This window comes from Eublepharis macularius, chromosome 5 (genome assembly GCF_028583425.1).
Source record: "Eublepharis macularius isolate TG4126 chromosome 5, MPM_Emac_v1.0, whole genome shotgun sequence".
Lineage (NCBI taxonomy): Eukaryota > Metazoa > Chordata > Lepidosauria > Squamata > Eublepharidae > Eublepharis > Eublepharis macularius.
In genome coordinates, this window is record NC_072794.1 from 14,234,993 (window position 1) to 14,259,123 (window position 24,131).

The following is a 24,131-nucleotide window of genomic DNA, read 5'->3' on the forward strand; positions in this document are numbered from 1 at the left end:
AGGCACCACATTGGTGACCCCGATTTAGACCAACATTTATAGTCACTATCTAGAGAACAAGAGGTTCTATTGGCAGTGGGTTAGAGAAAGGAGAGGGGAGGGGACACCTTGTTCAAGTCAAAGCCCATGATCTTTAAACAGGAATATCCAGATGCAAAGGGACAGCTCAAGGCAGAAGACATCTTTTTAAATTATGAACAGTTTGACAAGTGGTGAAGAAGATTCCAGTTTCCTCTAGATCCAGAGGAGTTAGCCGTGTTAGTCTGTAGTAGCAAAATCAAAAAGAGTCCAGTAGCACCTTTAAGACTAACCAAGTTTATTGTAGCATAAGCTTTCAAGAATCACAGTTCTCTTCGTCAGATGCATGGAGGGCAAAAAGAAACTGGTCAAATATAGAGGAGGAGAGGGGAGGGCAGAGTAGATGCAAACAGCTCCTTCTGATATGGAGATCAGTTTGCTTCTATAAAGGTTCAGAGGAGTTAGCCGTGTTAGTCTGTAGTAGCAAAATCAAAAAGAGTCCAGTAGCACCTCCAAGACCAACCAGTTTCCTCTAGTAATTCTAGAACTCCAGGGCACCCAATGAAGTCAAAAGGTGGCCAGTTTTGGATGGCCAAGAGAAAGTACCACTTCACACAGAGCAGCCTGTGGAACTCATAGCCACAAGATGAAAGGACAGTGACTTGCCAAGGTGGCTTTCCAAGGGGACTGAGGGCAATTAATGGTCTGTTGATTACTGGGCGTGATGGCTAAATGGAACCACCATCTCTGGAAACAGCAGACCTCTGAACACCAACTAGAAGAGACGGGGGTGGGTAAAAAATCTTTGGCCTTTGTGTAGGCTTTCCATGGTGTCTGGTGGGCCACTGCTGGAACTGGTGTGCTGGACTAAACGGGCCTTTGATTTAATCCAGCAGGGCACTTGCGTTCAAGTGGCAGAAACTTTCATCAATTTGAACCAACCTGCTGCTTTGACAGAAGGCAACGTATTCATACAATCACAAGAATGCTGATCAGAAAACCTTTAATTTTTTTTAACAAGACACTGGCCACTATACAAAAAGTAGAAAACACGCATTAGTGTGAAAAACACGCATTAGTATGATTTAGAGAGAAGAACCATTTCAATTCCCCCCCAATATTGGTTATAGTTACAGAATCTACCAGTTATGGAGATTCAACACTGCATGAGAACCAGCACCAGTTAAATCTCTTCTATGGCAAGACGAGAGGATCAAAAAAACATGTGTAGCATACAAATCTCAAGGCTAGCCCAACAATATTGGGCTACTCTGTCGGGGAGGGGAGATGTCAGAGAAAAGATAGATCAGAAGCTGAGTCAAGGTGGAATGGAAGACATGATGTCCCAGTAACATTTAAGGCACTGGAGAGTCTCAGTTCTCCTTAAAATGCCCTACAAACAGTCACAGCGTCCCTGCTGATCAGTCGAAGATCTTAACCTGCCCCACTTAATAAAAAACAAGAAAACCAGAAGATCTATTAGCCTTTGTATCTGCTGACTGAACCTTTTGCTATATTCCAGTGGAAAAATGCCCTTAAAGTGAGATGAGAAGGAAAAACGAAGATTTCCTAGACATCTAAAAAAAGATGTGCATATTTAGGAAAATGCATACACACAATGCTACGTGAGCCAAGTGGGATACTATCTCGAAATGCTGAAATGGCTCACTTAGAGGGGTGCTGGCAAAGACGGATGCTGCAGAAATCTATTCATCCACAGGGAATATTAGTATAGTTCTAGCCACCGTATTCTTACACACAAGCCAGCCAGCCTTTAAGAGGTTGTGTCGCTGGTCGTTCACATCAATTCCGATCCTTAGAAGGCACATGTGAACATTACAGACTGAGATATTTCAAAGCGACATTAACAGCACACGAGCTCTCCTAATACCTAGGAACTGTGGGTTTTGCAACAGCTCTTTCAACGGAACTCCCACAGATATTTGCACGAGAGCTGGGTTAAAGACACTTTCGAAATCTGCTGCATAAACCTAGAGGTCTTTCTTAGTCTCTGAGGTCTCTTTTTGCGGGCCATCCAGCTTCTCCTTTGATTCTCCACAGGCCTGGAAACCATCTTCCGTCTTTGCGCTGGGTGCTTCCGGAAGCTCAACCAAGTTGGGGGCAAAAGGGCCCACGAGCCAGGGGAGGGGGACGTGCGATACTACATAGTCGAGCACCTCGTCCATGGCCTCGCGAGCCTTGGAGACTTGCTCGCGACTCTGGGCCAAGATGGTTGCCGAAACGTCTTGGAAGGAGTGAGCCGTTGAGAAAGACGAGTGGAGATCCTCCGCGGTGCGGCGGAGGTGCTGAACTTTGTCCTGGATGCAAGCCGGAAGACCCTGGACGCTGGACACGAGGGTCGAGCACGAGCCCTGCAGCTGCTGCGTGAGGCCGCGGAACATGACCAGTGTCTGTGACTCAACCTGAAAAATGGAACAACTTGGTTTGTAACCCCATCCACAGTATTTGTACTCTACCTTCCTGCCCTTATCAGGGCCACCAGGCAGCTAAAGACATACCTAAAAAAAAACACGTCACAAGAAACAGCATTAACGCTAAAATGAAAAGATGGATACAAAAACATAAAAGCAACAATTGAAAAATAGGGAAGGGAAGGAAAGATCACGGAGGTAATGCCAGGTGAACCCAAGAAAGTCTTAACTCACTGACAGAAGATGACGACAGAAGGGGACAGGCGAGTCTCTCTGGGAGAAGAGTGCAAATTTGGATGCTATAACTGAGAAGACCCTTTTCTAGGTTTATGAAGAAGCGCATCACCACGCAGAGAGAAATAACATTAGATAATAATAACATTTGATTTATATACCGCCCTTCAGGACAACTTAATGCCCACTCAGAGCAGTTTACAAAGTATGTTGTTATTATCCCCACAACAAAACACCCTGTGAGTTGGTGAGCTGAGAGAGCTCCTAGAAGCTGTGACTGACCCAAGGTTCAAGCGGAGGAGTGGGGAATCAAACCTGGTTCTCCAGATTAGAGTCCCACCGCTCTTAACCACTACATCAAAACCTACACCCACAAACAATGAAAAATCTAGTTTTAGAAAAAATTATGACCCATTGGATTCAGTATAGTACAACTGAATCCAATGACTACTTGCAAGAAACCATTGATTGGAAAAAAAAACACACATGTGGCCTAGTAAACATGACAGAGAACCATCACACAGCATATTGCGCCTGATGGCAGACCATGGCCGTTTTAACATGTCTTGGCATAGCGCTAAACTCACAGAACGAGGGCGTCTTCATGGTGAGATTTCTGACATCATTGCGCCACGATGACTTCAGAAATTGCGGCATGAAGACACCCTCGTTCCATGAGTTTAGCGCTATGCCTAGATGTGAAAACGGCACGTTTCAAAGTATCTTCTTCAGATAATTAGTTACTGTCTACAAATACATGAAATAAACTTTTTTCTCCTATATGAAGCCACCAATGAATTTAGAAAGCTAAAGAGAATCCCTTTTCTCTTTCAGGTCCCCAAACCACAAGGTGACAGCTGAGAGTTTCTCCCCCGCCCCTATTTATAATTTCTTGTAAATAGTCACTGGATTCAGTTAGGTTTCGACGTATATTTGGAGCATAATTGTGTATGTTTTCTAGAAATAGACGTTTTCATTGTTTGTAGGTGTGGGTTTTTGTTTCATTTTGTGCGGTCACACATTTTGCACAGGTCTTTGCAGGGATACCTTTTGCTTTACTTCATTTCCCAGGTAGCCACCTGCCTAATCTCAGAAATCAAGGGCACTCAAAGCAGGGCCTTGGAAGTTGACTGTAGTGGTCACGTCTTATAGTTGACTGTAGTGGTCAGGTAGGTTCATAAAGGCAGTCCTTCAGGTATGCTAGCTTCAAACTATGTATGGCTTTAAATGTCAACACCAGCACCCTGCATTGTGCCCAGAAACGGATTAGAAGCCAGTACAGATGGGCCAAGACTGGAGCGAGGTGGCTCCCTACAACCCACTCCAATCAACACTGTGGCTGCAGCATTCTGTACCATCTGAAGTTTCTGAGCACACTTCACCACTGCAGCACCCTAATCTAGTTGTTATCAGGGCATGCACTACAGCAACTAGATCTTTTCTGCTAGGGAAAGGCTGCAGCTGGTCAATGCTGGTAAAAGGCACTCCTGGCCACAGCTGCTACCAGCTTTTCCAGCAGTAGGGCCGGGCCCAAGAGCACCCTCAGGCTACCGTTCCTCCAAAACGAGTGACACCTGAAAGTCCCAGGTCAGATGCATGCAGACATCCACAGAAAGGATGCGGTACTCGACACAGGACTGGAGCCCGTCAGCTTTGTTCCTGCTCAATCTATCCCTCTTCCCCAAAGTCCAAGTCTAGCACGGCTTTTTCCCCGTGTGGGCTCTGTAGGCACTGGCATAGCCTTTGGGTGGTCAAAAGGAGCCCGCTCCTTCCGCTTTGCCAGTGGGAAAACTGGTAGGATCCAACCCATAGTATTTTTCTTAAGAAACCACATTTCTAACCCTTAAGTCGTAAAGTTCTCTCCGTAGCCACAGGGGCTACAAACGTGCTTAAAAAATTGAAAGGGGAGATTAATTGAATTCTCCACCTGCACCACATTTGTGGGTTGTACATCACCCAGGTGGCTTGACGACTGTATGACTTTTGCTCGACAAGACACTCCGCTGACTCAACAGAGAAAGCCAGCCGCTTAAGTGGGGACCAGGAATCCATCAAACAAGCTTTGGGCCTATGACTGGTCAAATAGGTAACAGTACATGAACCACTTTGCATTACACACATTGCTTATGCATAAAGTGACTTCGAGTTACCAATGAAAAGAGGGAGCGTGAGATACTTTGCAATACTGAAATACGTCTGAATAAAATGGTTGCTTCATCTTCCTGTTCTGATGCAACCTGCTCAAGGCAGTGATCCATCTAAACCATTTTATCTAGCACCATCTGTGTGCAGAATTTTAAGACTTATCTTGGCCCCAAGCAACTTGCAATCCAAAAAGACCATAAACCTAGTAGGATTTTCGCAACTGGCTAAGGAGGAGAGAGTACATGGGAAATGGTTTCAGCTAGAAAAAAATCACCACATGGTGAGAATCCCAATTCCCACCCTAAAGCTTTACAACTTTCTAGAAGAGAAACTGGGACTTTGGACAATCCAGATGTATCTGATACAATTGCACAAGCTGTGAAGGAAGACTTTATTCCTCCCTCCCATAATACAACAATTCAGGGGCACCCAATTATGTTAACAGGAAGAAGATTCAAGATGGATAAAAGGCAGCCCAGAGAATTAGCGCATGTAATTCACAGCCACTGGTTTGCAATGGGCTGGCAGCATTCCCAGGAGGGCTGTACCACATCAGACCATTTTTTTTATTGCTACCTGGGAAATCAGGAAGAAGTGCCTAGCCTAGCCTCTTGCCTAGTGTGCCATTTTTCCCAGTTATAAGGAATTATCCAAGTAGTGGGACATGGACAAAATGCAATCTTCCACTTGCAACCTGAAATGATACACTCTGCTCTACCACTTCAATCTTCTCCCCACTTTCCATGGCTTGTTCAGACGAGACCTTAAAGGCTTCCAGATTTGTGGAGACCCACAGACTGGTAAGAGTCACAACAGCAAAATAAAACCTCCATGTTGAGAGGCAGTATACCACTAGCCATCACATGCCGGAAGTTAACAGCAGGGGAGGGGAGTGCCTTCAACAGCATCTGGTTTAGCCAGAATGGATGCTGGATTAGAGGGACCCTTGGTCTGAACTCTTCCGATGTGCCGTCCCAGGCTGTTGGAGCCATTTAGGAAACAAGCCCCTTATCCCGAGGGCAGGGCGCACACTGTAATCAAGCTACCTCTGGCTGCACCGAGGAGTCCACCGGCTCTCCGCTCCCCGCCTGCCTCTTGCTCCACTCCAGCCACATCTGGTGCAGCTTTTCCTGGCCTCCTTGAAGCTTCTGGCCAACACCCTCCTTGACGTGTTCCATCTGCCAAGATACCCAAAGGAAATGGGGGTTAAGAGGGGCAAGCCATGCTTCCTCCTCCTCACAAACATGCCCCCCATGCAGCAGAGAGGCCCACTGCCAAGAAGCATCACTAAAGAGCAACAATTCACAACCCATGGTTGTTGGGGGTTTTCCGGGCTGTATTGCCGTGGTCTTGGCATTGTAGTTCCTGACGTTTCGCCAGCAGCTGTGGCTGGCATCTTCAGAGGTGTAGCACCAAAAGACAGAGATCTCTCAGTGTCACAGTGTGGAAAAGATGTAGGTCATTGTCATTGTCATGACCTACATCTTTTCCACACTGTGACACTGAGAGATCTCTGTCTTTTGGTGCTACACCTCTGAAGATGCCAGCCACAGCTGCTGGCGAAACGTCAGGAACTACAATGCCAAGACCACGGCAATACAGCCCGGAAAACCCCCAACAACCATCGTTCTCCGGCCGTGAAAGCCTTCGACAATACAAATTCACAACCCACCTTGGCTCACATCTGGGCAGAGGCTGCCCCCCCCCTGTTTTTGCGCATAACAGCGCTGTTATGGTTAGGAGAGGAGTAAGGTGTATTTCCCCTGTATTTCCCTTTGATCAAGTTTTCCTTGGAAAGCACTCTGGTCATCGGTTGCCAGCACTCAAATAACCCTTGAAAACCTATAGACTAACTGCTGGGAAGGTGATCTTCCAAGAGTTAACCAGGGAACAAGGCAGAAAAACTGGGAAATACCTTATAGCAAACTGGCACAACAAATTCAAAGAAACATCCCAGAAAGGATATATTAAAGAAGCCAAAAAATGTCTTTAGAGAAAGACTGTTATAGAAAAAAAGGGAGAAATAGTGGGTAGATTCAAAAGGAAATAGGACAAAATAGAAAACACAGGGAAGAGCACACCGTCTCCCAAAACGCAGTCTCTCAAATAAAAGCAATAATATTGATCTAACTCAGCTAAGTACACTGGGTTGTAGCAGGTTCCTGAGAGCATGCACAGAGTTCTTGCAGTACCGAGATAGCAGAGGAGTCCATAATCCTTGGCCCACTGGTCTTGGGGTCTCCAGATGTTTTGAGACCAGAGAAAAGTCCAGAGCTCCCAGATATGAACGGGCAATGGAGTCTGACCTAAGCCAGCCTCCTGGGTGAAACTGATTAGTGGATCTAATCATCTATGATGTCAGAGGCTATTTCTACCAATCAGAGAATTTTTACAGGATGATCCCGCCATATTTGGCTGTTCTTCATCAAAAAGGGATTAAATGGGCCAGCTAGCCCCCTTGTGGAATAGGGGATGAAGCATTACTCTCATGTAAGCCCCTGGGGTCCAAAAGCCCAGATGCTCTGGGATGTGTTTGTGCGCTCCTGAGCCATACTGAATATCAGGGATCTGTAGACAGCTTTAAGCTTTGCTTGTTCAAGTCAACAGAGCATTTATCACCCACCCAGTAACTTCATTTCCTTCTGCTCTGTTTCTTGCCCTCTACCAATTTCTCAACACTTTTCCTGCTCAAGTCTCTAGTTCTATGTGAGGATTTATACTCGAGTCCCCTTCTCCATCAATCTCATCTTCTCCAGCCTTCCCATCTTTAAACTTCTCTCACCTCTCCTAGATTCCATGCCCTAACTACCAGACGGTTGTGAGGTTGCTTCCCCATTCAAATCAACCCCTCACTTGCCTCAAAGAAGCCGCCACCACCATTTGGTCAATTTTCTACTAAAGACACTTTCGCCCGTGTGAATGTTTGTGAACATTCAGCGACGTAACAGCAGCTCAGCAAAGGGAAGGCAGACCACAGACACAGCAGGAGGGTGAACAGGCGCAATGCCCGAGAAAAGGCTTCAGAGACCCCCCCCCCTCTCTTACCAGCTCGATCACCTGGTGGAGCTGGACAAGGGAGTCCTGAGTGCCCTGCTTGACCGTCCTCAGCTTGCCCAGGGAGTGCTGGTAGGCCCGGTGGCGGAGTTTGCTCGAGAGAGACCCCAGGCGGACAAAATAGCTCTGCTGCTCTTTCTGCTGCTCTACGGTGGCCAGTTCAGAGCACTCCACCGAAGCAGCCAATTCAACTGGAAGAGAGAAGTCAAGGTTCATGGCGTCCGACAGGCGAGCGCAAGCAACTGTCACCTGGCTAGTCACATTCTGCTCCTGCCCTTTCCTCCAAAGAGGTCTGTGTGGCGTAACGGGGGTTAAAATCCTCCTCCGTTTTGTCCCGTGAGGTATTTTAGGTTGTAAGAAAGACTGGCCCCAAGACCCCCCAGGCATAGAGAGGAGACTAACCACCAGGGCTCATTTTGAGGGGGAATGCGCAGGAACACAGTTCCCCCAAGAGGTCACGTGTCAGGTGGCCCCACCCACCTGATTTTTGGCCATTTTGGTCCCGTTTCGGACTGGATTGGGGCTGAAACAGCCCAGACTGGGCCTCTGACGGGTGGTGGATCACTCTTCTGCTCAGCAGTGGCCCAATCCTGACCATTTTAGGCCCATTTTAGGCTCAGCAGTGGCCCAATCCTGACCATTTTAGGCCCCTTTTCGGCCATTTTCAGTCCCCTTTTGCCATTTTCAGCCCAATTTTGGCCCAGAATGGCCAGGATTGGGTCTAAAACAGCCAGGACAGGTGATGTCAGTGGGTGTGGCATATGCTAATGAGTTATGCTAATGAGTTCCTGCAGCTCTTTTTCTACGAAATGACCCCTGCTAACCACTATACCTCACTGGGCTTTTAAGTCTTAAGAGATATTTTTAACTTGCTAGCTGCACATTTAAAGGTTTTAAGGAAAAGAGTTCTTTCAGTCAGGACTAAAATACACAGCATCTAGAGAGTCCTGGACCCATCTCCTTTTCCCATAATCATTGTGTCCTCCACAGCCACCTTATAAAGTGGGCCAGTGTGGTGGTGGAGGAAAGTGCTGTCAAGTCATAGCTGACTTATTACAACCCTTGATGGGGTTTTAAAGGCAAGAGACTATCCGAGGTGGTTTGCCATTGCCTTCCTCTGCATAGCAACCCTGGTCTTCCTTGAAGGTCTCCCATCCAATTACTAACCAAGGAAAACCCTGCTTAGCTTCCAAGATCTAAACTTAATAGAGAGGCAACCTTGGTCCAAGAACAATCCAAAAGACAGATGGGAACCTGCCTCACCGAGGATCAGCAACCAAAAACTTGTACACATATATTAACATGTATAGAAATATATAGGATATTTATAATTGCTTTTTAATATATATCATAAAGTGCTCACGTGCTGTAAGTAAACCACTAATGTCACAAAATATCCCACAAATTCAGTAATCCAACTCACTCTTGCACAAATACAACGCTCTCAATGAATACAATAAATAGTATAAATAGCGGTCACAAAGTTCATATGTAAACACAACTGATCTGTTTCTTGTTTTTCCCAGACACACCGGATCTAACCAGTCTCCAAGCTCCTGTACTTCATGAAGGTAATGAATTTCCAATGTGGTAACCAGTTCTTCTTCTTTCATTTGCAAAGATATTCACAAGTTATGTGTACTCTGCAGAAGTGGGGCACAAACCCACGGCCCGCCCTGCCCAATGAGCTGCTAGCCGAAAAGACTCGTTTCGTATGACTTTGTCAAGGGCATTAAAGCTGGCATGAAGTCTGCCTAATACTTAAAGAAACATCAAACATGAAAGCAGGCGTGTTGCCTAATGACAGCCAATGGTTAAGGCTGTAAGAGGAAACTTACCACGGCAGTAGCGAGATTTTCTCTGAGGATCTCTACACGACTTTGTCACAGATATATGGATTACAGCACATTATACTAAGCAATACACATGTATGCTAGTGAACTCTGGGAACTCTGCATGAAGTCTACTGTAGTTTTTTTCTAACTTGTTGAATAACAATCCAGATGTGCTTTCATCTTTGACAGCTAATTAAAAGTAGTGGGCAGTATCTAAATTAATGTCCTCTAATCATAGAATGGACCGATAATGATCTACTCACTTAACTTTTCTTGTCATTTTTACTGCTTTAGATTTCCCTTGCAGCTGGATATAGCGTCACTTTTCGGCTAGTTAGAATGTTATATACTAGAAAACATGAATTATTAAACTAATTATATATATGATTACATGAAAAAGATCTTAGATTTTTGCATAAGATAACCCATAAAAGTGCGTACTCAGTTGGTATGCCAGAATTCTGATTGAAAGAAATCTCACGAGGACCTAGGTGAGAATCTTACCATTGTTATGGGAATCTTTACGTATTTCCTAGAAACTTTGCTTGTTTTAAATTTAAGAGTTAATTAAGAAATGTTAGCAAACCTAATCCTTATTGCGTTTCTGTGTTCCCTCTTTGTAGGATTTGTATTAATAATCATGTATGTTTTGATATCTCGTTTCTTTAAAAATATTAAGAGTATATTTCAATAAAAGAAATATTTAAACGCTAAAAGAAGTCTTCGTGTCTTGGGGGGAGAATATTGCAAGAAGAACCCTATAAATAATTTTGTACTGATAAGCAGCCTTGTTTAAAAAGTGAGAGCCGTTTTCTAGGTCTCAATTAAGTAGTGAAGACTGTCCAAGAGTAAAGATAAATCTCTAGTCTGAGACAGTGGAAGCCCTAATTAGACGCGGATAAAAATCTGTTACAATTTAGCAGAAAGAGGAACGTGGAATGGAGCCACACTTAAGCTGCCTTGTTTCATTCCCTTTGGACTATTGCTAGGAACTTCCCTGGCCCCAGGAAAGCCAGCCTTAATACAAATTAGCTTGTGGAACTCACTACCACAAGGTATGGAGAGGGTCAAATGACTGTAAAATGGGATTAAAACAAAATTTCAGCGGATCAGCCTGACAGCAGTTCTTAGCCATGAGACTAAGTGGAGCCTTCTTGCTTACGAGTGGCCTGACTTCTGACTGACCCCATGCTAGGGGCAAAATGCCCTGCCTGAGGGCTGGTCAGTGTAAGAAACAGGAGGCCAAGTGGCTAGTTTGCTCTGGCAGGACTCTTCTTTTGGAGAAACTTCATCAGCCAGCATAGCGTAGTGGGTAGAGTATTGGGTTAGCATTTGGGAGATCCAGGTTCAAATCCTTGCTGTGCCATGAAAGCTCACTGACGCAGGTACAGTCACACACTCTCAGCCTAACCTACCTCGTAGGGTTGCTGTGAGAATATAATGGAAGAGATGAGAATGATGTAAGCTGCTTTGGGTCATTGCTGGGGACTGTTTGACCCCCCAATAGCAGATCATTTTAAAAAAGAACACCCGCCAAGTTTCTAGTCCATGTTGTCAAGATAGGGCACTGCCAATATGCCTTGCAGCCTATAGGAAGACATACCACTCACCTAACTCTTGCTCTGTCACAGGGAGGTAGTGATCCATCAGGTCTTCTGACATGTCCAGTACGGCATCCATTCCGGTTGCCACCATCTGGCCCACTCTGGACCCCATGACGGTATTCATGCCACCTGACATCACCGATCTGGTCATGTCTACCACACCGCTCACGCCACTGGCCACAGCGTCCTTAGCCCCGTTGACGGTGCTGGAGACCGCTTCCTTAGTGCTGGCCACCACCTGGAAGATTTGGAGGTTACATTTGAGGCTGGAAAGAAAGAGGCGAAATGCCTTCCAACAACCTAGCACAAAAAGTTGGGCGGTTGGGGCGAGGGGGCTTCCAAAGCTCCATATAAAACCTCTAAACCACAAAAGTGATTTTATGACATGTGTGGTGGAGAGTGCTCTCAAGTCATAGGTGATTTATGGCAAAACCCTTGGTGGAGTTTCCATGGCTTGTCATTGCCTGACTCTGCAGCCCTGGTCTTCATTGGAGGTCTCCCATCCAATTACTCACCAAGGCCGACCCGGCTTAGCTTCTGAGATCTGACAAGATCAGACTCACCTGGGCTATCCAGGTCTTGACATATACCAACCACTACACTTATGAAAATACAAAACCACTAAAACCTGGAATGAAAGAGCTTCATTTGGTGACTAGATCCAAACAAGCTACTATGGAGAGAAGATTTCTGAGTCAAGATGCCACCACCCAGAAGGCCACGTCCCTAGTGAGCCCCCTCCCCCCGCACTTCAAAAGGCATAGCGCTTCTGAAAACTTTAGCCCCTCACAAAGCCACAATTCTAAGGTCACACTACAAAACTAACAAGACACTTAAACGGCACTCCAGAGTGCTCTACAGTCAGGAATATCCCAGTGTACACTCTAATTTCCTGAGCCCCTGCACCACCCCCTTGAAGGAAAAGATTTTATATATCCTCATATCCGTCCATCTAGAAGTATCCAGAGAAGCTTTAGAATTTCTTCCCCTGGTTTCTAGACCTCAAGGCTGGGAAGCAAGGCTTGAAGACGCACGGGAAGTCGTCCAGTTAGTGGTCTCACCAAGGTATTTTACTGTACATTGGATCCCAGTAGGGGAAGTAGGACGGGTAGTAGGTCTCCTCATGACTCAAGAGGGTGTCGTGATCAACCAGTGGCCATGCTGTTCTTCATTGGAAAATGCTCATTTGTACTCAAAATGGCAGATTATAAACTCCAAGGCAGGGCCAGAGGCCTAGTCCTCACAGAGGTTGGTTAAGCTATGGCTACACCACCTCGATTGTACATAATAAAACATACAAAAAAACCCCCCCTGCACCCAACTACCAGGTCAGCAAGAAGCACTGCAACCTACTTCTTCCCACCAATTTAAAAATATTCCTATTACAGCACTCCCCTCCCTCAGAGGGGATAAAAAATGCAGCAGCATCAGGAAACCTGACACGCTAGCTTTCTACGTGTGGGGACATTTTGTCAGTTCAATTGGGCAAGCCTTCCAGCTCAAGGTGGTGCTGCCCAGCAACAGATTTGGGCGTTACTTACCATGAGGGTGACTCATAACACCAAGCACAGCAATGGATCAACAGAGCTGGATTGCTTTATACCCTAGTGGGGCTGGGGAGAACAGAGATACCAACCTTCTCAGATGGCTGCTGCAAAATGGGCAGTTTTTCCTCCAATTTATCTAGGCTCTTGCACGCGTACTCATTGGCAGCTGCAACTAGACAGTAAGAGAGAGAGAGAGAGATACATTTCCATTTGATTCTGAGAGCTGAAGAGTTCATTTATTCTCCAGGCCCTCATGACAGCAAAAAGAGATTCTTGTACTTAAGTGGTAGGCTGGCCTTTCCAAAGAACGCCACTCACAAAAAGCTTTAAGGCACCACAAATAAATGGTAAAATGCAATGGAATAAAACTAAATTTTAAAAATGGCGACCCCACTCAATGCCACACCCAATAAGCAATGCGTCTTTTCTATGAAAGGAGAGCAGGGAAGAGCACATAAGGGATTGGGAGGGGGGAGCATTTCACACCCTTGGAGGGCACCCTAGAGAGCAGTTCACACCCCTGGAAGGCACCCTAAACTGCATGTTTTAGGGTGCCAACTTCTTGCCAAGTTCTGAGTCCTTATAGTGGCGGAGATCACCAGATACTGACCACACCATTGCAAGGATAAACACAACAACCTACAGATGGCCATGTAGGGTTCCAGTGGTAAAGGAACGGACGGTTCACAGCCCTCCTCAGCCCGTCCTCCTACAACTACCAAATCTGTATAACACAGAAGAACTCGGTTGAGGTGAGAAACTCTACCCTTCGTGTAATTTTAATACAGGTTGTGACATTTGGCGTCTCCTTACAGAAGCGGAGTGAATGCTGCATCCCAGAGAAATGAGAGCTCTAGGCCAAACGCGCTCACATCCCAGACCCCAGAAGTGGCCCGGCCCGCTCTGTATGTGAAGAAAAGTCACCTACTCTGAGGTTCCAGCTTGGTCAACAGGGGCTGGGCCCCGCTCACAGCCGCCGCCGTGAGAGTCTTCACGCTCTTCTCGGCCACGTCGCAGACAGACTTCAGGTAGGGGTGGGTCTCTTTTGTGGAGGCGTAAGCCGAGGAGACCATGTCATAGGTGGAGCTCACCAGCGGCAGATTGGCCACTCGACTGACCACGTTCTAGGAAGTGCGGGGAGAAAAGTTAAGGGGATATTGTTCTGTTCTTGAAAGGAGAACTTCCGCTTTAAGGCTTAAGAACTTCCGATTCATTGACAGCTCAAAATTTTAAAAAATCACCCCACAAAAAACTTGGAAAAAATGAGCAGATGGTTGGCTGCTTTCACACACACTGAACACTACGCTTTAGCATTCATTTGCAAGCGGGATGTCCTGTTTCACACAGGAAAATCCAGCTGCAAAGGGTTGCTAAAGCGCATTCGCTAGTGCGCGTGAAAGCACGTGGTATGAAAAATTCTACATTCCTCCTACAGGGGAACCAATATATTATCATAGTGGCCAGAGCTCATTTTGAGGGGGAACGCACAGGGACGCAGTTCCAGCAGTTCCCCAAAGAGGTCACATGTCAGGTGGACCCACCCACCTGACTCTCAGCCATTTGGGGCCCGTTTCAACCTGGATTGGGGCTGAAACGGCCCGGATCGGGCCTCTGATGGGTGGTGGATCACTCTCCCACTCAGCAGAGGCCTGATCCTGGCCATTTTGGGCCCCTTTTTGCCATTTTGGGCCCAATTTCAGCCCTGACTGGCCAGGATTGGGGCCAAAACAGCCAGGATAGGTGATGTCAGGGGGCGTGGCATATGCTAATCAGTTATGCTAATGACACACTTCTGGCGATGGCAAGGGGTGTGGTATATGCTAATGAGTTATGCTAATGAGTCCCTCCAGCTCTTTTTCTATGAAATGACCCCTGATAGTGGCTCAGATGACATCTGTAACTATGTCTCTGTTTCTGGTGGCAGGGCACTTGGATTAACCTCACAAGAGAAGTGAAGAAGGATTTCAGCAGGTATACAAATTTCCCTGCCAAAAGCAGTTTCTCTCCGGCCACCTAAAACAGTGCGGCAAAGTTTTTGGGGAAGGGCCAACTGAGGTCAGAGGGGGCCAGGGATCAGCCTCCACTTACCTGCTGGTCCAGCTCTTTGCTTTCAGAGGTAGTCTGGTTCATGCTATTATCTTCTGAAGACATCGTGCAACTAAGAGAGAAAGATTCAACATCGCTTTAGTCAACACAATTCTGGAACTCTCAGGCACAGCACGAGGCAAGAACCACTAGCTCAAGATGGCTTTTAAGAATGAAGTTATGTCCGCTCATGGGAAACATTGAGCAAGGAGGTATCAGCAGAACCTCCAAGTCCAGGGCAGTATATCCGATGCCACCATGTGCACAGAACCAGGGCAGGCAGCCAGGTGGCTGGCCACGATTGTGAAACAGACTGGACTGACCTTCTGTTGGGAGCCACAAAAACTCCAACCAGCTCTCTACAAGAACTGGCTAAGGAGGTAATTAGCCAAAAGGTATCTTCCATGTACAGGAGCAATCTACCTTTATCTGCCAAATGCCGAGGAGGACTGTTGCTTTCATGCCCTCCTAGTGTGCTCACTAGAAAGAAGAGGATGGACTCTTTGTCTGCCCTAGCAGGGCAGTTCGTATAACTTTAAGAGATACTGGCTAATGGTTCTTTAACCACCTCCTATGGCTTTCTCCCTCCCCTCCTTCTTGTAACATTTAATTCATGACACTTCTCCCCACCAGAATGCCCATTTAAAAAAATCCTTCGTTGCCACAAATCCCAGCCCTATTGGAAATCTACTCCAGAGAATCTTCCCCTATGAACTTATCTGCCACTGAGCTTCTGTGCAATTTACACTTGGGCTTATTCTGCACATGGAAAAAACTGGTGTTTTAAGCTTCCTCTATAGGAGATGACAATGCAACCTAGAACACCCGCATTCCCCCTGCATCTTTGTGTGCTCCTGGGGCAGGGAAGAACTGACTCATTTTTCTAGAAGGTGATTATTTACATGTTTCTTAGAGTTCAGGTGCAACCGGACTCAAATCTTGCTCTTCTACTTCAGATCAACACTGTTACCGACCTGAAACTATTTACATGTTCGTGTATTTGCTCTCATCTCTTCAACCTCTGTTCTCATCCACGTGAAATTTGGGTTTCACTGGACTCAACACCTGGCTTTGAACATGATGGTTACTGAGCATATCTAGAGTGCGTAATAAGTTCATGCATGATACAGAGATAAGGGGCAGGCTTAAGATCCCCCTTCTAAGATAAACTTCTTTCAGTGGCTACCTAGAACATTTTTACCCCACAGAGCTTTCTCCGCAGACCTCAATGGTCTCTTGCCCAGTGCTAAGCGGTAGGATCCCAGGTTTGAATCCCTATTGTGCTGCGGAAATTCACTGGGTGACTTTGGGCCAGTCACACAATCCAAGTAGCGTAAGAATAAAAAAGGAGCAGAGGAGAATGATGTAAGCTACTTTTGGTCCCCACTGGAGAGAAAGGCAGGGCATAAATGAAGGAAACATTTTATCTGTACAAACAGCACACAACTGGCCACTGGTCACCAGGTGATCTTCATGCCGCTATAGGATTTGAACTCATATCACCCTGATCTTGGTCATAGTGTCCAACCATAATACAGGCTTTGAACTCAGGCTTCACTTCCCATCCTAGAGACAAACTGAAACAATTGTGGGTAAGGGAGAAGATACGCATACTGAGTTTCAGCATCTCTTCTCCACTCAGAGCCAAGTTACAAGTGACGCCTGACACAGGTTGGACACTCGTCAGCTTCCCTCAAGTTTTGATGGGAAATGTAGGCATCCTGGTCTTGCAGCTGTAATGGAGAGCCAAGCTGTAAAACCAGGACACCTGCATTTCCCGCCAAAACTTGAGGGTAGCTGACAAGTGTCCTACCTGTGTCAGGCATCACTTGTAGCTTGGCTCTCAGAAGTCACCCCTCCTCCATGCCTATTCCACAGCGACCTACATCAGCATGGGACATCTAATTACACCCTCCAACTGTATGCTCCTCTGGGCATGGACTGGTTTTGCTCATTTCAAATTCATTAATCGCCCAACATCGATTAAAAATATGGATCTTTACATCCTGCGCCAAAAACTAGAACTATGAGAAATATAATACTTTGAAGCTGGAGCCAAGTCGCCTTATGAAAAATTCCCCTGCAGTACTGAAACATTCCCTAAGCCAGCACCTTAACCCGAAGCCATGCCATTTGTCTTCTGACTTGCAAGTTGGCTTCCTTCCATTGTTAGGCTCCCAACAACCTCACTTGGAAATCTAACAACCCCAACTGCAGGCTGCTTTGTTTGTTTCTTTAAGATCTGGCTCGCTTTGACGGACAAGAAGTGAGTTTACCTGATTGCACAAAAACAGGAGCTAGGCTGCTGTGATGTCAGAGAAAGGTTAGAAGGTTGTTGCTAGAGACAGAGAATGCTTGTGGTGGGAGAAGGACAAATTCAGGCAGTCGCAGAAAGAACAGCCAGCATGTGGCTGTACAGGACGGCCCGAGCACCAGCACATTTATGCACTGCAGAACGGACTGGCAGGCACCTTGAGATCTCATGACATGTATGTAGGGGGGAGGCCCTGCAGTCCGTCCACAAACCTGCTTGATTCTTGCTGTTTTGCTCCAAAACCTCCCTGTGGGTGTTTGCACAAGGCAGGGCCTTTTCTGTTGGGGCCCCTCAATTACATAATATCCTCCTGAAGTGCACCAACAAGTTTCCAGAGCCAGCTATAGTTACAGTATATGCAGGTTTGGCCAATTGTGTGTGTGTGTGTGTGTGTGTATTAGTTAACATCCCTGCAAATGAAACAAGCCTCATATTCCGTTTTTAAACGGTGGATTGCTGTTTCAAAACAGTTGCCGGCAATTATTCTTGGCACTGGTTATTTTTAACATTTTATTGCCATTTTAAGTTTCATTTCCACGCTGTCACCCTGTGGCTACTAAGGAATGTTACTGCGGCTGATTTAACACAAGAGATGCCCGTTTCATGGCACCTGCTTTAATATGCAATGGTTTTTAAAGGTGGCTTTAAAAGTCTCCACTAGATGCCTCAAGCACCTTCCGTAAGGAAGTGGGAGAGAAATGAAAAATAAATATGCTCTGGACAGCCAGGAGAAGCAGCGAAGAAGTAGCAAATATGTACAGGACTCCATGCCATTCAATACTCTTGGAACTATGAAGGCTCAGTGAAAGACATTTTAAAGTTTATTTTACTTCATCTATCTATACCATGCTTTTCTCCCCAGAGAGCAGTTTATATCATTCTAGCCCTCCATTTTATGCTCACATAGGGTTACCAGCCTCCAGGTAGTGGCTGGAGATCTCCTGGAATTACAACTGGTCTCCAGGCCACAGAGATCAGTTCACCTGGAGAAAATGGCTACTTTTGGGGTGGACTCTATGGAAGTATGCCATGCCAAGGTCCTTTCCCTCCCCAAACTCCACTTTCTCCAGGTTTCACCCCCGAGATCTCCAGGAATTTCCCAACTTGAAGCTGGCAACCTTATGCTCACAACAACCCTGGGAGGTAGGTTAGGCTGAGAATGTGCAACTGGCCCAAGATTGGGTGGCAACTTTTAGTGGTAGAGTGGGGGATATGAAACTAAGTATCCCAGATCCTACTTCAAAATGCTAACCTCTAGACCACACTACAGGGTGTGCTCCGGGATTCTCCAGTGCAGCGTGTAGTGGAGGTAACAAAGATGTGGAGAATTCCAGTCAAAACGTTATTCCTCAGACATTAATGTCCTTTTCCAAATCGGGCAGAGGAGGGTGAAGGATCCAGAGCAGGAAATATAGTCTACTCCAGCTGCATCAAGGACTTTTCCTGAAGACTATAATATAGGACTGCCCAGGGCTTTTTTTCAGCAGGAATGCGGTGGAATGGAGTTCCGGCACCTCTTGAAAATGGTCACATGGCCGGTGGCTCTGCCCCCGGATCTCCAGACAGAGGGGAGTTGAGATTGCCCTCCGTGGAGGGCAATCTAAACTCCCCCCTGTCTGGAGATCAGGGGATGGGGCCACTGGCCATGTGACCATTTTCGCCGAGGGCGATTTTAAACGTTAAAAAACTGCCCCCTTCTTCCAGCTGACCCAAAGTGACGTCATTGTGCGGTCCTGAGTTCCACCACCTCTTTGCCCAGAAAAAAAGCCCTGCGATTGCCTCTGTTTTCGAATGTAAAGTGAATTAGACTTTTAATTCAGAAATGCCATGATGCTCCATGAATAAGAAGCTGAAACAAAGCGGGCAGGATTCCTAATGAGTGGAGTCACAGAAGACCTAAGAGGAATAAAGGAAAGGAACTTCCAAGAAAACCTTACACAGCTCTACTCTCTTGAACGCACGTTATCTTCATTTTGCATGTGTAATATGCTAACGAGTGCAAGTCACAGTATTAAAATTCAGCGGCCACCTTTTCGAACAGAACTTCTTGGTACCTGAAGAAGTGTGCTGTGACTCACGAAACCTCACACCCGACCACAAATTTTGTTAGACTCATAGGTGCTACCGGACATTTGCTCTTTCCTACTGCTACAGACAAACACGGTTGCCCATCTTGATCTAACTTCTTCCATGACGGCTAGAACCACGCTGTAATCCTGATCACCATTTTATGCGGCCTTCAGCAACCACAGGAGGAGGAAACAGGAGCTCTTGAGGCAGAAGGGGGCCTCTTTGTGGGACAGGGAACGAACCAGCCAGCTCAACGCACGTTGTGTTTGTTTAGTGTGTCAACTTTGCCCTAGTGGGCCAGCTGCCACAGAAAAAACCTGAGCTTACTCATCTAGAAATGTTCAAGTCCTTTCAACACTCATGAAGGGGAGAAGGTCAACCTTTAGTGACTCTCAACACAGTCACTACAGCTTGTTCTCCAAAGGAGTTAGTCATACAAAGTTTGCTTTCCACAAAAATCCTTCCAAGTTTTGCAACCGGGGAAGTCATAAATGTGAAATCGAATGGGCAAGAGGCTTTGTCAAAGGACAGGATTACCCCAGAGTACAACACCTCCAATGAGGAGGAAAGACCATTCAAATCAGAGGCCAGGTTTGAGTAGCAATGATGCCTGTTTTTTTTTTTAAAGAATGACAGCATGGGTTTCTAGTCCTCATGGAGGGAAGACTGGAAAGAGGCAAACCAGGGGGGATAGGGAAGAATAAGGACTTACTCCCAACACTTCTAATAGCAGAGGTATGATTCCCCCCCCACCACTCCTATTAAAATTAGACCATCACTTCATTCTTGCTGCTGAAAAGGGAAGAGACCACGTGACTAGGAACAGGACAGAATATTCCTCGCTCTACCACACAGTTCTGCCAAAGTGGATCCGCCCCACTGATCATAGCCGGTACATGCAAGAACAAAACTGTATTTAGAAAGTTGGCCGCCAGCAGCCCTAAAGCATTTGTTCCCAAGCAACTCAAAGCATCAACCTAGGCAGCTACTTCGTTTCCCTCATTTACGTCACCCCTCCAGATTTAGACTGTAAGCTCCTTGGGGTCAGAGGCCTGCTTTGAATTTGGGGCCATGTGAGCCAGTAGTATAGCAAAGCCAGAGATCTGCCAAGGTCCTATTAAGGGAAAAAAATTGCCAACCTAAAGCATCTTGAAAGTATATACAGGATTGTAGCCTTGGAGTAATTCCCTTCCTCTCCTCCTATCATCCCAGATCCCCAGAATGGTCCAAGCAGGTGTAATTAATTTTGCCTTATGCCTCCTCCCAGAACAGCAAATACGGCTCCTCCCTTTTTTCCTAGCTTCATAATCACCTTGCGAGGTAGGCTAGACTGAAAGAGGTTGGGTCTGTTGTCATTCAGAGAGCTTCAGGCAGAGTATGGATTTTGTCCCAGGTTTTCCCCAGTTCTCCTGACCCAACATCAACCATTACACTACACTGGCTTCCACTAGAAACAATTGCAGTTTTCAAAATTAAAACAAAGCCCTCAAATGTCACAAATTTTCACCAGGACTCCTTAAAACAGAACCAGAAAGGGCTATGCACCCATAACTCAACAGTTGGTATGATCCAACCCACCCAAGCTGGGCCACATTTTAGATCCATTTACGTCAAGGGGGAAAGCGAAGGCGAAACTTGCTCTCCCACACATATCAATAGGCTACAAACTCCTCTGAATTTTAACAAAATATTTACCCAGTATTTACACACCCCAAATGCCAAATTCCCCCCCCCCCATGGGAAGTCCCTTCAATTTTTAAAAAGTGTACTTCCAAATAACTTCGGCTCGCCGAGTAAAGCTTACTCATTAAACCACATATACTTCAGTTTGCCAAAGAAAAGCTAAGAAACGAAACGTCATTCTAGCAAGTTTCAACTTGTTAACAAACATGTAAGAGCAGAGAGAAAAACAAAACGATCCAGTCTTTTAAAAAAGTTCGATAGTACTTCAGATTAAAATAAGCGTATTTTCCATGAAAAGAATCCAGGAGTTTTTAAATCCTACGGGGGTAAACTCTGTTTACAGGAAAGGTGGGAGAAGCGAAGAAAGACCTGCGCGTGTGTAGGAATTTAAGGGTGGGGAGAAGAAAAACAAGGATAAGACCCCCCCCCGGTGAGATTAAGAAAAAAAGAAAAAATCAGCGATGCCTTCTCCCCGTCCACCATCACCTCAAGCATGGAGCGAAACACAGCACACCCCTTCCATTTTAGCCACCAAACAACCCCGCAACGCCCCCCTTTCGCCCATCCCATCCTCGAAATGAAAACAAAGTTACTCTCCAAATTCTGCCCCAAGAACTCTCTTTGCAAAACGTACTTCATTTAGCAACACGCCCCGTTGCGAGAGAACTCCCACTTACCCTGGGTAACTACTTCGTTTAAGAGCCGAGTCACGCCACCAGCGCAATTGATTCCCTAGACACACGCGTGGGCGTGGCTCGAACGCGCCTGGCTTGCTACATTTCAGCGCGTCGGAGCCAATCAACGGAGGGGAGGGCTGGGCTCCACCAATGAGGAGCGATGGAATGCAAACAGAAACGCGGAGAGGCGAAGTTGTTACAAAAAGACAGTTTCAGGCTTGTTGGTCCTCAATAGAACAGCAAGAATTGGGTCTAGTTGCACTTCCCAGAACAACTAGATTTCCGGGGTATGAGCTTTCGAGAAAACTCAAACCCTGGAAATCGAAGAGTCCAGTAGCACCAATCAGACTACAAAATTTGTGGTAGGGTATGTATGAGCTTTCCTGCGTCGCACGAAAACTCATGCTTTCTTGGTATCTGAAGAAGTGAGCTGTGACTCAGGAAATCCGACGCCCTACCACAAATTTTGTTAGACTTACAGTGCAATCCTATGCAGAGTTACTCCAGTCTAAGCCTATTGAAGTCAATAGCCTTAGACTGGAGTAACTCTCTATAGGATTGCACTGTTATAGGTGCTACTGGACTCTTGCTCTTTTCTACTGCTACAGATAAGACAGGCTACCCATCTTGATCTATCTCTCTGGAAATCTAGTTGGTCTTGAAGGTGCTACTGGACTGGAAACTTGCTCTTGTTTAAAAAGACTAACGAGGGTTTTTCTACATCGTGTATTGGGGGGGGGCAGACTAGCAAGCCTTTCGGGTAAACCATTGTAGACTCTTGACTTTCAGGGTTAGTGTGAAAACTGCAGTCGAGTTGCAGCCAACGTGTGCTAATGGTGACCACATAGGGCAAGAGACACATAGAGGTAGTTTGCCATTACCTCTCAGCCCGCTTTACAGAGACTAGACTTCCTTGGCAGAGACTAGACTTCCCATCCAAGTACTAACCAGAACAGACCCTGTTTAGAGTCACAGTCAACGAGACCAGACCGGCCTAGGCCATCCAGATCAAGGTTTATCAGGGCTTAATTTGAAGCAAAGCAAAGGGTCAAAATCTGAGTGTCTCCAGCTGGCATGAAGGATGTGGTTTGGAAGATGTGCGCCTTTGAGTACATGGAGAGCATTTCTCATGCACAGCCCTGCAATGGGCTCCAGGACACCAGCTTTAATTCCCAAACTGTTATGCGTTTCTATTCCCCTTCAGCTCCACACATGCATTTGAATCACTTGGTGACTGAATACAACTACAACCTGTGCTTTGCATGTGTGAAGGTGTGTTTGCATGTAGAGCAGTCCCCAGGGCATAACATCCGTCTTTTCTAACTTGTAGATCTTTTGGAGTGTTCTATACAAACTTTGCTCTACGATCTGAGTACACACTTGTATAATATCTGGAACATTCTCATGGAACTGTGACTTCTGGAAATTCATGTGTACTTTTCACATGCTCGGAGTTTACTGTCGTTTTAACTGAATAATTTTTCTTCTCACTGCACCACTGATCTTTTGTTTTGTTCAATTAACATGTAGAACAGTCCCAGACAGACCATTCATATCCCTCTTCAACCCCCACCCTCCACATTTACTTTTCATCGCTGGAACAAGAAACTAAGGGGTTGATTTCGTGAGCTCTATAGAATGTGAAAACTTACCTAATGAAAAAAACATCTTCTCGGAGGCAACTTAGCGCTAAACTCCAAGATACATAACTATTTAGGACAGTATTATCCCACCTAAACCTCAAGACCTTCAGGGCAATGGATGTTATTCCCCCATTTCAATTTTTTCCTCACACGAATCCTGCGAGGTAGAGTACACTGAGAAAGTGTCTGGCTGAAGGTCCATGTGAGCTCTCTGACTGACAGGGGATTTTAACCCGAGTCTCCCAGATTCTAGGCCATTATGCATTATACTACATAATAATAACAATAATATTTGATTTATATAATGCCCTTCAGGACAACTTATCACCCACTCAGAGCAGTTTACAAACTCTGTTATTATTATCCTCACGACAATCACCCTGTGAGGTGAGTGGGGCTGAGAGAGCTCTGAGAGAGCTGTGACTGACCCAAGGTCACCCAGCTGGCTTCAAGTGGAGGAGTGGGGAATCAAACCTGGCTTTCCAGAGTCCCACTGCTCTTAACCACTACACCAAACTGTTTCTCATTGGCTGATTGATTGGCAGAAAAATTGCTGGAAGAAGAGAAGGGCAAACTGCCCCAGCCCCTATGCCTCTTCCACTTGCAGTCCCCCCAGGCTGCTTTTCATTTCTGAATGATTTTTTAAAAAATTGTACTGATGTATGCATTAGTATTGCCTCCACATACAATCTATATTTCATGTGCATATACATATATACATACAGAATAAATTTAGCTATCCATACATCCGATACAAGCTTGTTTCCCCTCTTTTCTCCCCCCGGCCCAA

At 46.0% G+C, this 24,131-nt stretch overlaps 1 protein-coding gene across 2 annotated transcripts; it reads right to left on the minus strand.

Annotated features, from left to right (window-relative positions):
* Positions 1-1,004: 1,004 nt before the first annotated feature.
* On the minus strand, positions 1,005-21,768 carry LOC129330952 (perilipin-3-like). 2 transcript variants are annotated; one of them, XM_054981236.1, is made up of 8 exons: positions 21,699-21,768; positions 14,958-15,027; positions 13,798-13,993; positions 12,959-13,041; positions 11,329-11,560; positions 7,875-8,074; positions 5,876-6,007; positions 1,005-2,441 (listed from the first exon to the last, which is right to left on the minus strand). In XM_054981236.1, the coding sequence occupies exons 2-8, from the start codon at positions 15,018-15,020 to the stop codon at positions 2,010-2,012; spliced, it is 1,338 nt and encodes a 445-aa protein (XP_054837211.1). In that variant the 5' UTR covers positions 15,021-15,027; positions 21,699-21,768; the 3' UTR covers positions 1,005-2,009. The 2 variants fall into 2 exon arrangements, with proteins under 2 accessions (XP_054837211.1, XP_054837210.1); XM_054981235.1 differs by having other exon boundaries at positions 21,656-21,704.
* Positions 21,769-24,131: the final 2,363 nt, after the last annotated feature.